Here is a 15005-nt window from a genome sequence, read left to right as displayed (position 1 = left end):
AAATATGCATTGTTGTTCACGTCAAACTAAAGTAAAATTAAAATTTGCTATATTTTTTCCCCATAACTCTTCTGTTTAAGCCGCCATTGAGAGCTACTCTATACTAGCTAATATTTTAAAATTTTATATTTCAAATACTTGCAAACTATTAGACTAGGCTACGCTAGTTAGTAAAAATTCTAAATGATAATTCCAAATTCTTAATATTTGCCAGCCATATTAGGCTATTTATTTCAAAATTCGGTGATGGTGATGGACCAAACCTATATAGAGTAAAAAAGTAGATGTTAGTTCCACATTTATTGAAAATATATTTCGGTCTGGGTTGACTCTCGTCAGCTCTTGAGATTGTTTCTGCCAGGAAGATTAAAAACAAACAGGCTAGGCTAGTTAGTAGAAATCTTAAGTACAATTCCAAATTCCAAGTATTTGCCACGGTTTGACTAGGCTAGTAAGAAAAATCTTATAGTACAATTCCAATTTCCAAATATTTCCAACTTTTAGACTAGGTTAGTTTGTAAAAATCCTAATTTCAAATTCCAAATATTTAGGAATCAGAAATCCCAGAATCACGTGTACGACGGGAGGTGAAAGCTCCAAAGTTCGATGTATTTCTTAACCCGGAGAAACGACCAGCTCAGGAAGAAATAGAAAAACGGCTCTCACAAAAATTCAAGTAAATTATTTTTCATATTTCACATTATATACTAAATACAAATGGACTACTTTTGATTTAGTAACAAACATGCAGTGGTCCCCATAAATATAGTATTTAAAGACATCTTTAAAGCAAAGTAAATAAAGATATTGAAAATACCTTAAATTAAACTAAAATACAAATACAAAGTATTTGGTGAATAATAAGGATTAAATTAAAGGGAGTGTTCGCGAAAAATGAAAGGGGTAAAAAATCAAATTAATATCAAACAAATCATTCAGATATTACAACCTATAGTCATCGATTATCTTTCGCCACATTTGTATATATTAAATATTTCATACTAGTTTTGATTTTGTTTTTTTAAATAATATTTAGCTTACAACTTGTTTTCGAACATTCCTGGAAGATATGAAAATGTCGTCTTCATTACCAAAAATCCTCGAAACAGGAATAAACGTTTTTATAAGTAACTCTCAGATCATAACAATTAAAACATATTATGAAAAATCAACTATTTTCTTTACATAGAAAATTTCATTTTCAAGATTTTGCTATAAAAATAAAGCTTCTCTACAGGTATTATACATGTAATTTCAAGTAAACCTCAATGCAAAGATGTCAATGCCCGAGTTACTAAGGTACCTTTAAAAGCTTTTTTTGATCAATTAATAATTTGAACTCCATGTATTTGTTTTCTAAAACTGTTTATTTTGAATGAGTGACCAGCGTATTTCTTGCTTGTAAGAAAGACTGGAGAAATGATTAGGATTAAGCACTTTTCGAGTTTGAAAGAGAAAATATATATTTCTTATTATTGATCAGATAACGGTATCGAGGGTATCAATGTAAATCGGACATATCATTGCACAGAGGGTCACTTAAAATTACGCTTACAGTCCCTTTAAAAGTTACTTTGAATTTTGTTAGCAGTCTCTTTAATTATGTTTTATTATGTTTAGGGCTGTGTTTAAAAGCATGAATTTAACTCACAGCTTCCCAAGTATTTTTCAAATGCTGTGGCACAGCATTAACCCTTGCTTCGATATCAGGCAACCATTAAAATAAAAATAAAAATAACTTTTTACATCATTTTTTTTATTAATCCAAATAGAATTTCTATTTTTATAACTCTGCAAAAGAAAGTTTATTTAGAACATTTATTAAAAAGAATCAAGAATTGTGATTTGATCAATTTTACAGTTGCAATTTTTTTCCATTTTTACTGTTCTACTTCTAAAAGAAGTTTTTCCTTGATAAGAAAGGTTAAAAATTATAAATCATAATTTGATCGATTCGTAATTTGATTCTAAAGTAGATATGGTACCAACTTATATTCTAAAGTAGATATGGTACCAACTTATATTGTTTGAAAACTTCATTTTAGGGGAAGAAAGTTCAAAATCGTGATTTGACCCAGACCCAACATTTTGTGTTAGGTTTTGGTCAAATTTTAACAAAGTTATTTCATAAATGCATGACTTTTAATTTATGTCTTGTTGCAAATCCGTCCGCATACCTTTTTGATAAATAATGTGTCTACTGATCTGACGGCATTCTGTTTGCTACAGAGAGAAAGCTTGCAAAACAGTCTCTCATTGGTCGAATCAGAACCAATCCTGACTTGGGTTCTATCTAAGCCCGAGTTTGGGTTTTACTCGGGTTTAAGCTTTTAAAATATCATCTCTGTACATTATAGAGATTACAAATTAGAAAATTCGGAACATTTTATATATTTACATAATTACATTTCTCAAAATTTCAGGAAGTGGACCTCGGACTACAGGGATGAAAAATCTACTATTAAACGCTGTTGGTGGAAAGGGGTTCCGGTAATATATAAAACATTTTTTAGTTTCTTTATTTTAAAAACATGTATGTACGAAATCAATTTTAACAGAAATGCATGAATTACTAAATTCAATCTTTAAACCGTTGTATTTATAGTGGATTTATTGTCGTAATGAAAGTCCCATTCTTTTTAAAGAAGATATAAATATTTTTTTTACCTGAAATTATAAATTGACCTAATAACTTAATATTTCAGGTCAACTGTACAGCAATATTTAAACCTAACCCTACAGATAGAGGAATGTACTGTACAGTGTACATTTAATATTTTAGGTCAACTGTACAGCAATATTTAAAACTAACCCTACAGATAGAGGAATATGCTGCACAGTGTACATTTAATATTTTAGGTCAACTGTACAGCAATATTTAAAACTAACCCTACAGATAGAGGAATGTGCTGTACATTTAATGCCCGGGCCGCTGAGGATATTTATAAGTAAGTTTAACCTTATTTTTTTAATTTTAAATTTCTTTTTCTTTTCTTAACATTCCGATATTTGAAAGAGCATTATAAACTAAAAATTTGTAGTGATCACCATCAAATTCAATTTGATGTTAGCCTATACACCCTTTTATTTTTCCCGAACACTCCCTTTACTGATATTCGTTGTTTAAACCAATGAGAGCTGGAAATTACTGAACTATGTTACAGAAAAATAACTGAATCCAGCGTAACTAAAATATCATAAATTCCATCTTACCATGCACTTAGTACAATAAGGCGAGGTTAACCTTATCCTCCTATTAGTTTCTTTACACTGTCCGTTCATTCGTCGACAGTCACAAATCCATCCAATGAGCGTAAACCCAGGCTAAAAGTTGGAAACGCTGTGGTCAATTAAAACTTTTAGAAATAGCTAAAATTGTGTCCACAGGGCTCAATGAATACTTTTTTTCTATCACATTGATACGCATTGAGAACAAAGTCTTCCAAACAACTAAAAATTAGAGATTTTGCAGTTTGTGAAAATATCTAAATATATAAAGGGACACAATGTTCACAAGATCAGTTGCTGCAACCCAGAAAATGAATCTTCTAAACTCCTTCGAGGAAGCAAACCTGCCTCCTGGCTTTGAATCAGGGGAAGAACCAACTCCTGAAATAGGTAAGATGCAACATCGGTTCTTAGTCCTTAATATCAGAAAAATGTTTGTTTAATAGGTCAAACTTTAATCGAGTGTCATAGCATTATTGGACAAGGACCAAACTTTCAAATCAGAGTGAAGGGTACAGGGGCGGATACAGGATTTAAGTGAGGCGGGTGCTAGATTTATTTCGGAACAAAAATATCCAGATTTAGGAACCAAAAGACGCGGTGCAGGCGAACATTTATTTTGACTTAAGGAGACTCAAAAAAGTCAAAATTAATTGTATCAATTCTACCCATAAATCAATTTTGTCCATAAATAAATTTCACTCATAAATCAATTGTACCAATAAATCACTTCTTATCATAAATCAATTCTATTCATAAATCAATTCTATTCATAAATCAATTCTATCCTTAAATCTATTCTATTTGTAAATCAATCTATACATAGATCAATTTATACATAGATAAATTCTATTTATAAATCAATTCTATACTTAAATCAATTTTATTCATAAATCAATTCTATCCACAATTCAATTCTATCCATAAATCAATTCTTTTTCCATGAATCAATTTCTTTTTATTAATCAATTCTATCCATTAATCAATTATATCCATAAATAAATTCTATCCATTTATCTATACTATTTATAAATCAATTATATCCATAAATAAATACCATACAATAAATTAATTCTATCCATAAATCAATTCTATTAATTCTATATTCAATAACAATCAATCAATCAATACTAAGCAAGTTGGACCAACCACTCAAAACAACCAACCCTGGTTAAGCAGGTCCAAACTGCATAGTAAATTGTGATTGCTTATTTGTAATATCTCATGCTTTGTAGTTGAATAAAAATATGAATGAATGAATCAACGAATCGATGAAAAATTATTAAATCTTTAAATCAATATTGATTGAATAATGAAGGTAAGAATCGCGGATTAACAATTATGGTGGATTCTCACGCTAACATTCTTTCCCCTGGTACGGTTGGAGACGACTTCGAAGGTACAACTTTTTTTTTAAATTTAGATTTTGGGAACATTTATTAGTTTACAGTTATCTAACCCTACAGATAGAGAAATGTGCTGTACAGTGTACATTTAATATTTTAGGTCAACTGTACAGCAATATTTAAAACTAACCCTACAGATAGAGGAATGTGTTGTACATTTAATGCCCGGGCCGCTGAGGATATTTATAAGTAAGTTTAACCTTTTTTATTAATTATCTTTTCTTTATTTTTTTTTAACATACTATTCCTAATATTTGAATGACCATTATAAACTAAAAATTTGTTCAAAAATAGAAATAAGATGTGTAGCGATCTCCATCGAATTCAATTCGACGTCAGCCTATACCCCTTTAATTTTGCACGAATATTCCCTTTACAAGAACTAATAGGATGTCAAGAAATCTGATATTTGTTGTTTAAACCAATGAGAGCTAGAGATTGTTGAACTACGTTACAGAAATTAACTGAACCCAGCGTACCTAAAATATCATAAATTCCATCTAACCATGCACTTAGTACAATAAGTCTAGGTTCACCTTATCCTCCTATAAGTTTCTTTACACTATCCGTACATTCGTCGGCAGTCGCAAATCCATTCTATCAGCGTAAGCTCCGGCCAAAAGTTGGATACGCTTTGGTCAATTAATAATTTTAGAAATAGCAAAAATGGCAAATATGTGAATATCTAAATATATAAAGGGACACAATGTTCACAAGATCAGTTGCTGCAACCCAGAAAATGAATCTTCTAAACTCCTTCGAGGAAGCTATTAATTGTATCCATAAATCAATTATACCCATAAATCAATTTTGCCCATAAATCAATTTTGTCCATAAATAAATTTCATTCATAAATCAATTCTAATAATAAATCAATTCAATCCATAATTCAATTCTGTCCATAAATCATTTCTTAACATAAGTTAATTCTATCAATAAATTAATTGTATCCATAAATCAATTCTACCCATAAATTAATTTTGTCCATAAATAAATTTTATTCATAAATCAATTCTACCAATAAAACAATTCTAATCACAAATCAATTCTATCCTTAAATCTATTCTATTTGTAAATCAATCTATACATAGATCAATTTATACATAGATAAATTCTATTTATAAATCAATTCTATTTGTAAATCATTTCTATCCATAAATATTTTCTATCCACAAATCAATTCTATTCATAAATCAATCTTTTTCCATGAATCAATTTTTTAAAATCAATTTTATCCATATATTAATTCTGTCCATAAATCTATTCTATCCATAAATCAGTTCTATCCATACTTATTAATCAATATCCATTAATCAATTCTATCCATACTATCCTATTTTAAAATCAATTCTACCCATAAATCCTATCCATAAATAAATACCATACAATAAATTAATTCTATCCATGAATCAATTCAAACCATACTATTCTATTTTTAAAGAAATTCTACCCATAAATCAATTCTATCTATAAATATATACCTTACAATAAATTAATTCTATACATAAATCAATTCTATCAATTCTCTATTCAATAATTATCAATCAATCAACCAATCGATGAAAAATTATGAAATCTATAAATCTATATTGATTAAATAATGAAGGTAAGAACCGCGGATTAACGATTATTGTGGATTCTCACGCAAACATTCTTTCCCCTGGTACGGTTGGAGACGACTTCGAAGGTACAACTTTTTTTTTAAATTTAGATTTTGGGAACATTTATTAGTTTACAGTTATAAAAATAATTTTTTTTTGGTGATAATTTGGAAATACATTTTGTGCTTTTGTGTTTTTCAGTCTTACTTTATTTTAACGTATTTCTTTTTGTGATATTTCAAATGGTTTTTTTTCAGGTTTTTTATCTGTAGTCAACTCTCCAGCTAAATTTCCTTCAATAACAGAAAAGGTAGGATTATCAAGTACATTTTTCATTGGATTTGGTTTTAAAAATATGCTTGATATAAAAATAGTGGACACGTTTTTCTCTTCTTGTTTTCTTATCAATTTACATAATGATATGCCACATAAAGAAACTGTAAACTGTAAACTATGGTTAAATTCAATTACCAGACTGGTTTTTAAGCATCTATCGAGCAGTTGAACAGTACACATACAGACGTACTAAGTAAGACAAGGTTATAATAATGCAAGGAAAGTTAATTGCAGTTGCGTGTACTCTGCGTACATATTGAAACCAGTTCTCACAGGGCGGAAGTTGTAAATAAGAATAGATGCATCAGTGTTTTGTTTAGTATCCGTGGAGGATAAAAGCATTTAATTTTGATAATTTTGATAATTTGATAATTCACATAATTCACATAATAGTTTCCTTTGACCAAAATAGTTAATTGATTTTTTATATAAAAGATGGATCCCATGTCAGGCTGCGATATCCGTCTTGTGTTAACATTATCGCCCAGATACAGTACACTGCAGTACAAAAGATGCGTACACATCTGAAATAACTTTCCTTGCATTATAACCTTGAAGTAAGACGAAACGGGACAATAGGCCATAAATAAAACAGCCCTTTATATGGAGATACTAATTGATATAGCTTAAGTATTTCTATAAATGTGGTCTGAGGTTTACATTTTTGCACTATACAACGCTTGATCTTAATATCCATATTTTTCTGGGTTTTTGATGTAAGGTATAGGGATTAAGGTTTACAGAAAAGTGCAAGTGAAATTCGTAGCGATTCATTTGTCTTTACTGTTCGGAATATTCTGAACCTGAAATTGTATGCATTTAATAGTTAAATATTTAAATTTGAAACAAATGCATTTTCGTTTTTCTACGAATCGTTTAAAAAAATGAAAGTCATTAGCCAATAGGAAACTTGATAAGATCAGCAAAATCATATTATCCAATAGGAAACTTGATAAGATCAGCAAAATCATATTATCCATGAAAGTACGTTGTCCTTGAATAAATATTACTAAAAAATGAAAGTCATTAGCCAATAGGAAACTTGATAAGATCAGCAAAATCATATTATCCATGAAAGTACGTTGTCCTTGAATAAATATTACTAAAAAATGACTCTTTTAGAAACATTGCCATGCATATTCAAAATACAAAGGAACTGAGTTTTTGCCAGAAACTCACTTTTTTAATCCCTTTATCTTTGGAACCTGATGGTTTAAACCTTTGATATTTTAAACTCTTTTTTTTCTGTGTGCTTCAGGTTTTGTCAAATTTTCTTTTCAGAAAATCGTTTATAGAAGTGAAGTGAGTAAATTACAAAACATGAAATTGATTCATCAAGTACCTTATTTTGTTTTTTTAATACCCTTAATCCCGCTCGCTTAATCACGATATCCACTGTGGAAACTTTTTATATTCTGCTTAATCCTCCATTTTTGTTGTCCCTGCTGGGGACAACATAATAGTTCTCTTGTTGGTTGTCCATAAATTTCCCGGCTTCTGATTGGCTGTTCTGTTTATGCAAACAACACTTTGATTGGTTAAAAATTAGACAATCTCCTTGATATTAAGCAAAGACAAAATTAATCTGCAGATCCAGACAAAAAGAGGAGATAAAGTATTGATCTCGATTTCCACAATAAAATAGTTTCCAGCTCAGTACTATTAATGTTAAACATTTTTTGCTTTCTTTCAGGGATTCGTGATTAGACCAGGGCATGAAAATCTGGTAGCAATGGGTGCTGTGGATACTATTGCAGATGATAGCATTAGGAAATTTCATATATTAGGCTTATAGGGCGCTTTGCGCCCATCTTCTATTTCAACTTTTAGTTGTGGCTTTATCTGTGAGAATCTTCTCTTTGAACAGTATAAAAAAAAACAAAAAAAGTTTTAAAAAATTTTCAAAATTTTACAAAAATATGAAACTTTAAAACACAAATTTTAAAATTTTGATCATTCATAAACCATTTTTACATTTATTAAGGATACAAACAAACAGACAAACAAGCTAAATTTATTTATAGATTAATTTTGCTTTTAAAGGGACCGTTAGTATAATTTCAAGTAATCCCTCTTGCAAAGATGGCAATGCCCTTATAAGTTTTGTCTGAGCTAGAATAAATTGGATATTAATGTTTATAAAATTGAAAACTTATTTTTTTCAATCGTGGTTTCTCTTCAGAACTGACTTGCGCGTGCAGGAATTACAAAAATTATCAGAAATAAAAACTAAAATATCAACAATATCTTCGACATTGTTAATGAAATAAAGGGTACCTTTGCGAATCGGGTATTGTCATATTTGGATGGTCTCTTGAAATTATGCTTACAGTCCCTTTAAAGCAACATTTCCTTGTTAATATAAAGAAATTATATATGATCCCTTGACTAACCTTGACTGGATAAAATTTCACTACATGAGAAAATTATTGTTTTAAGCATTTCTTATTTTTCATATAAAATCTGGGATTTAGCCATATTCTATTCCTTTCTAATAAATAATTAAAGAGTTTCGAAATAACCTTATCATGAGTTCACAACCATTTTCAGCACATACAGAGCTGTACTATGAATGTGGAGTTCATGATTTTAATACTGAAACTGTGTCAAAGACGTCATATGAGGTGTACGCGCCGTCAAAAATTTGCGGGTGAATGCACTGATGACTTGTCTCTTTCCTAGTCTTTATGTCATTGTAACCTGATGTCGTAAACCTGATAGTCAAAGGTTTACATCATTTGGTTCCAAAGATATAGGGACTATACAATGTGTGGCGAGTGTAAAATTCCTCATTGATGCCGAAAAAACAATTAGACTTTACAAGTTTTTGAAATATGAAAATTCAGAGGGATTCCTGCATCAAAAAGAAACTGTTATTTTCAAGATGAATATCCCCTGTCTATGCACAAGTAAGTGAACAAATGTTAACAAAACAAATGTTTTAGAATAATATTTATAGCAATCTATAACTGTATTGTAAATCAGCAATGTGCTCCGTATCACAAATTAAAATGTCAGTTGCCACTAAGCCTATGGATGGTTAGGTTCTTGTACAGTACTTCTAGTTTCACGCAGCTGAGCAGAACCCTGTGTGGAATGAAACATGGCAGTACACCCTACTTGGAAAAAAAAGAAAATAACAGTGCTGAGGGAGGGGTTTCTCTATACTTCTCTTCCCCCCTACCTCTTGCTATAAACAAGGAAATTGGAAAATAGATAGTAGAATCCTGATAAACGGTGTAGCATGCACAATGATACCAGTTTATATTCTGTCGGCTGTGAGGAAAAGATTGCTGCAGACGAGGCCGTATTCTGAAATACAGTAGCAGCAATTCCCCATTTATGGACATGTGGTGCAACTTCAATGGGTAACCTTATAAAAATTCCGCAGAACTGGGAAAGAGTATAAATCATGGAAAAAGTAGGGATCTTCTATTTCTATGGGACTGGGAGTCCCTCAATACCCTCCCTGCCTAACCTACTCCAAACTTCCAACTCCTCCAATTGATCACAAACAGCATTTGGAATTGATTTCTTGGTAAACAAATGTTGTGGGCTCCATTTTTAAGACCACTAGGGGTAACCAGGATTTGGACATGAAACTCAAAGTAACAATTGTCGAAACCTTTTTTCCACCTGGCTCCCACCCTCCTAACCTTAAAACAGCCTGATCAATTGTGCAACATCAGATATTCCTGGTTACCGCAAAAAGTCTACTAACTGAGTCAGGAAAATTAGAACACACTAAAACATACATTTAATCTAAAAATACTGGTTTCCGCCAAATATATTTTTTTATTTTTCAAAATTATCATACCCCAGGGACAGTCAACAAAAGAAAAAGAAATAAAGGAAGAAAGGATGACAAGAAGAACAATAAAATTATAATTTTTCTGTATTAACTGTATCCAAATTATAAAATTTAAAGTTTAAAATAATATATAAAAAATAATAAAAAATTAAAATGTTCTGTATACTGTATAGCAATGTTCTCCATAACACATGTTTAAATTCTACAATGCACCAATGTACTGTACATAAACGTGTACAATTCCCTTTCACTTGTTAAGACTTTACTGTTCATGAATGCACTCCATATCACTTGTTTAAACTGTTCTGTACATAAATGTACTCCTTATCACATGTTCAAACTGTAAGGTACATAAATTTACTCCACATAGCTTTTAAGACTGTTCTGTACATAAATGTACGCCACACCACTTGTATAAACTGTACTACAAATAAAGTACTCCTTATAAGTTTTTTAAACTGTGCTGCACATAAATGTACTCCATATCAAAACTGTACTATAAAAAACTGTACTCAGTATAACTTGTTCACAGTGTGCTAGAGAGCAATGTACTCCATATCACATGTTTATACTGTACTCTACAACAATGACTCCATGTTATATGTTTAAATTGTACTTTAAATGTATGACCTGTTTAGACTGTACTCCCAATCTGGTTGTGTATTCGAGTGTTTACTGGAGTTTGGAAAATCCTTGCCAACTAGTGGAGGGTGTACACCTTGGTTCTATCCAACAAGAGGTAGGTGGAGAACGGGAAGATTAAGTTGGCGTCTTTGCATGGAGGGTCCCTTGAAATTACTCTTACAGTCCCTTTAATGCTTTAAAAATAAGTTCCATGACAAAAATCCGTTATTAAAGTTGCATCCTTTGCAGGTAGCTGCATGGTAACCAACAAAAGGTGAACATATTTTATATAATTATTTACTTTAGACACGAAGATGTGTGACCCTTGGCAGACAAATGCATTTATTAAAGGAATATTTGGTGGAGCTGCTAGGAACTTAAATATTGTCAAAATTGAAAAATATTTTTATTTTCTCTATTTTGTACAGGGTATCCCCAGGGTATTAAGTACAGGGTGTCCCATGAAACATGCAAGCAACAAGTCGACTTGAAAGTCGTCTTTAATCTTGGAATTTATTAGTGACATTCAGTCGTTAACCTTCTTTCAAATGTATGATTCTTTAAACAATAACCACAGAATTCTCCTTATCCTGGCATTTCCAAATGTGGTCTGCCTTTTTTGTGCCGGAGATATTAAGAATTATACGTTCAGTATTTTAAAGTCCAGGACTAGGAATATTTTGTGATTATTATCTCTAGTATTTTACTGCTAAAATTAGGTTAACTAATAAATGGAAAAAAATATATTAAAAAAATCAAAGAATGTCATGTTTCGTGGGAAACCCTAAATACTAGTGTAAGTAATACATTGCTAAAAGTCTCAATGTTTTAAAAAATGTTCAATTTAATTTAATCCATAAAGGATAAACGCAAATAGGAGTGTGGGAAACAATTTTGGCCTTATATCCGTAGGAAATTGTTTCTTTTCCCCTTTCTACCTTTCTTTTAACCTTAATAACTCAACTTATTATTTATGAATATTTGATGTATACGGTTTCATGATATATTAATATTAGAATTTTCTAGACTACATTTTAAAGTAATTAATCACGAATAAATCTTTCATAAAGTTTGCAAAAGTCAAACGTAGGGGTTGGTTGTTTATTACGCAATCTTTTGCACTGAATCGCGCGTATTTTCTCTGCAAGGAATTTGTAAAAAGGCGAAATTTTCGGCGAAACAAAAAATATGCGCGCAAAAAGCAAAATATTTGATTTTTTTATTCTGCTAGTATAAACCCTAGTCAAAAACAAACATATTTAAATGATTACTCAACAAAGTAAATGAACTAATTATTCAACTGGAAAGATTTATAAATGAAAATAATAAAAGAGTGTGTACACAACCCAGGTCCCAGACTAGAAAATTTAATAAAATAATTTTACGTATTTGTGTAAATAATTCAACATTTTCACTGTTATAGTTTTAACATATCTTTGCAAGAAAAAAGGGGACAAAATTGAACCCTGTAATTCGCCGAAAATTCCTACTGTACAATAACGTATAAATTGAGCTATTTTGTTGTTTTTCATAATAGAGAAATATTTTGCTTTTACATATTTGCTACCTATTTTCAGAGAGGCCTTTGAACATTCTGTAAAATCAAAAAGTCAAATGTTTATATATTAAAGATTACATCAGCTTACAAATATTTGAGTTTGAGGCAAGTAATCATTTCCTTTGGATAGTTCATTGTTCTGTAGATGAAATTTAAAAAAATTAAAGGTCGAGTGTTCTCGAAAATGAAAGGGGGTATAGGCTTACGACGAAAAAATATCGATGGTGATCGCTACTAATCTTACTTCCATCTGTTGCGTCTATATGGAGAAAATTGTTAAAAACAACTCACACTTAAGAATGTGTCGTCCATACAAATCAAAAAGTTGCAACATTCAACTCGGATCGTAAAAAAAAATTTAATTCCAAACAAATATGCATTCAGATACTACAATTTATAAGAAACGAGTAAAACATAATATGAAATATCAACTTTATACGAATGCGTCGAAAAATAATCTATGATTGTAGGTTGTTATATCTGAATGATTTGTTTGGAATTAAATTGATTTTGTTACGATCCGAGTCGAATGTTGCAACTGTCTGAATTTGTGTGGACGCTACGTTCTTCGGTATGAGACGTTTTTAACGATGTTCTCCTTGTAGACGCAACAGATAGAAGTAAGATACGAAGCGAGGACCTTCACCATCGATAATTTTTCGCCGTAAGCCTATACCCTCCTTTTATTTATAACCTCCCTTGAACTTTATTTTTTTTCTTAATATTTTTACACTTTTTTAAAAAAAATGTAAATATTTGGTTTGCAGTCGATCTTGTAACTACTGTTTACCAGATTGTGCTAGTACTACTTACTCTAGTTCAGTTTCTGCTACACCACTCAGGAGGTAAATAGTACTACTTACTCTAGTTCAGTTTCTGCTACACCACTCAGGAGGTAAATAGTACTACTTACTCTAGTTCAGTATCAGCTACACCACTCAGGATGTAAATAGTACTACTTACTCTAGTTCAGTTTCTGCTACACCACTCAGGAGGTTAAATTTTTGTTTTGGTTATGATTTGATAGTGGAAGCTGTTAATTGTTACTATTTCTCTTGTCATTTGTGGATGTTGCTTATTTTTATCTTAATATAAATGTTGTTTAATTTTTATTTAGCTTTTTTTTAATGTTGTTTTACTCTTATCTTATTATTGATGATTTTGTACTTATTTTATTCTTGATGTTTTTGTATACTTATCTTATTATTATGTTGTTTCTTCTTATCTTATTATTTTGTGTTTATCTTATAGTTGATGTTTTTATTCTTATCTTTTAACTGATGTTGATTATTCCGGTTTTATTATTATTAAGTTTTTTTTAATGTTTTCATTATTATTGTTGTTATTTTTAGGCCAAACATAAATTAATCTAATTCTGATAATTTCATAATTGTAGGTGTGATACTAAAAACATTGGATTATCTTTGCTTTGTAAATTTACCGACGACCTTCCGCATCCTAAAATGTGGTCGGAGCAGGTAGATTTAACACTGTAATTATGTTAATTGTAAATTTTAAGATTTGATTTTCCCTAAATTTATTTTTTAAGATCAAGGTTTAGAAGTAACTTCCCAAATGTAATGTCCCTAAATTCAATTCATTAAGAAAATGAATTGAATTCAACAAAAATTTCAGAATACATTTTTTATAATAATTTTTTATTTTTAAATTTAGGTTGTGGCTGAGTATAAAAGACTGTATCCAGATGAAGACCTCCCGCTTTTTATTCAGTAATTATTTTAGATAATCTTTATAAATAAATTTCGTTTCTAAAGTAATTTAATGTTAACACTTGATAACGATTAATTCTTCCAACGCAGACTTAATAAAAAGGACAAAATTATACGTAGTTATGAAATCAACTTTATTACCTCGTAGCTCCAGTTTTCATTTTAATACTTTCAAAATAATCAAGTTTATACCTACCACCCGATTCTGAACCACTGATTCAAAATACGTGTTTGAACCATGTAACTATAAACTCCGGTTCCTTACCGGGCCGACTTTGTACCAGCTAGATCAGTACTAGGCAACCAGGACAGTACGCCACGTAAAATTTATGTGATTTATGTGAAGATTTTTTTCGAAGCCTACACCATTCATCATAATAGCATAAATTCACATAATTTTCATGTTTTCAGGGAGATTGAGAAAAGAAGTTCAAAAAGACAGTATTTGGATCCGAAAAAGGTTAAAACTGAAGCAATATTTGACGGTAAGCTTTTCAATTTTCAATGCAATGCAAATTTATATTTTTATTAATTTTGTGAAATGTTCCGACTGTACTGTACTGTATTCTAGAACTATACTGTATTCTAGAACTGTACTGTATTCTAGAACTCTACTGTATTCTAGAACTGTACTGTATTCTAGAACTCTACTGTATTCTAGAACTGTACTGTATTCTAGAACTCTACTGTATTCTAGAACTGTACTGTATT

The 15005-nt window shown here is 30.4% G+C and overlaps 1 protein-coding gene across 1 annotated transcript in view; it reads left to right on the top strand.

The window, feature by feature from the left end:
• Positions 1-14883, top strand: part of LOC111707783 (uncharacterized) — a 28251-nt gene extending 13368 nt beyond the window's left edge. The window contains exons 13-28 of the mRNA XM_023480937.1: positions 552-676; positions 1621-1710; positions 2424-2490; positions 2860-2948; positions 3500-3618; positions 4547-4627; positions 6493-6545; positions 8265-8341; positions 9418-9480; positions 11021-11121; positions 11313-11379; positions 13332-13409; positions 13961-14042; positions 14239-14294; positions 14706-14805; positions 14866-14883. Of these exons, the coding sequence (XP_023336705.1) occupies positions 552-676; positions 1621-1710; positions 2424-2490; positions 2860-2948; positions 3500-3618; positions 4547-4627; positions 6493-6545; positions 8265-8341; positions 9418-9480; positions 11021-11121; positions 11313-11379; positions 13332-13409; positions 13961-14042; positions 14239-14294; positions 14706-14805; positions 14866-14883 (1266 nt within the window). The remainder of the gene's footprint in view (positions 1-551; positions 677-1620; positions 1711-2423; positions 2491-2859; positions 2949-3499; positions 3619-4546; positions 4628-6492; positions 6546-8264; positions 8342-9417; positions 9481-11020; positions 11122-11312; positions 11380-13331; positions 13410-13960; positions 14043-14238; positions 14295-14705; positions 14806-14865) is intronic.
• Positions 14884-15005: the final 122 nt, after the last annotated feature.

Source organism: Eurytemora carolleeae, unplaced genomic scaffold (assembly GCF_000591075.1).
Source record: "Eurytemora carolleeae unplaced genomic scaffold, Eaff_2.0 scaffold799, whole genome shotgun sequence".
In the NCBI taxonomy this organism is placed as follows: Eukaryota; Metazoa; Arthropoda; class Copepoda; order Calanoida; family Temoridae; genus Eurytemora; species Eurytemora carolleeae.
This window is presented reverse-complemented; position numbering and strand designations above follow the sequence as displayed.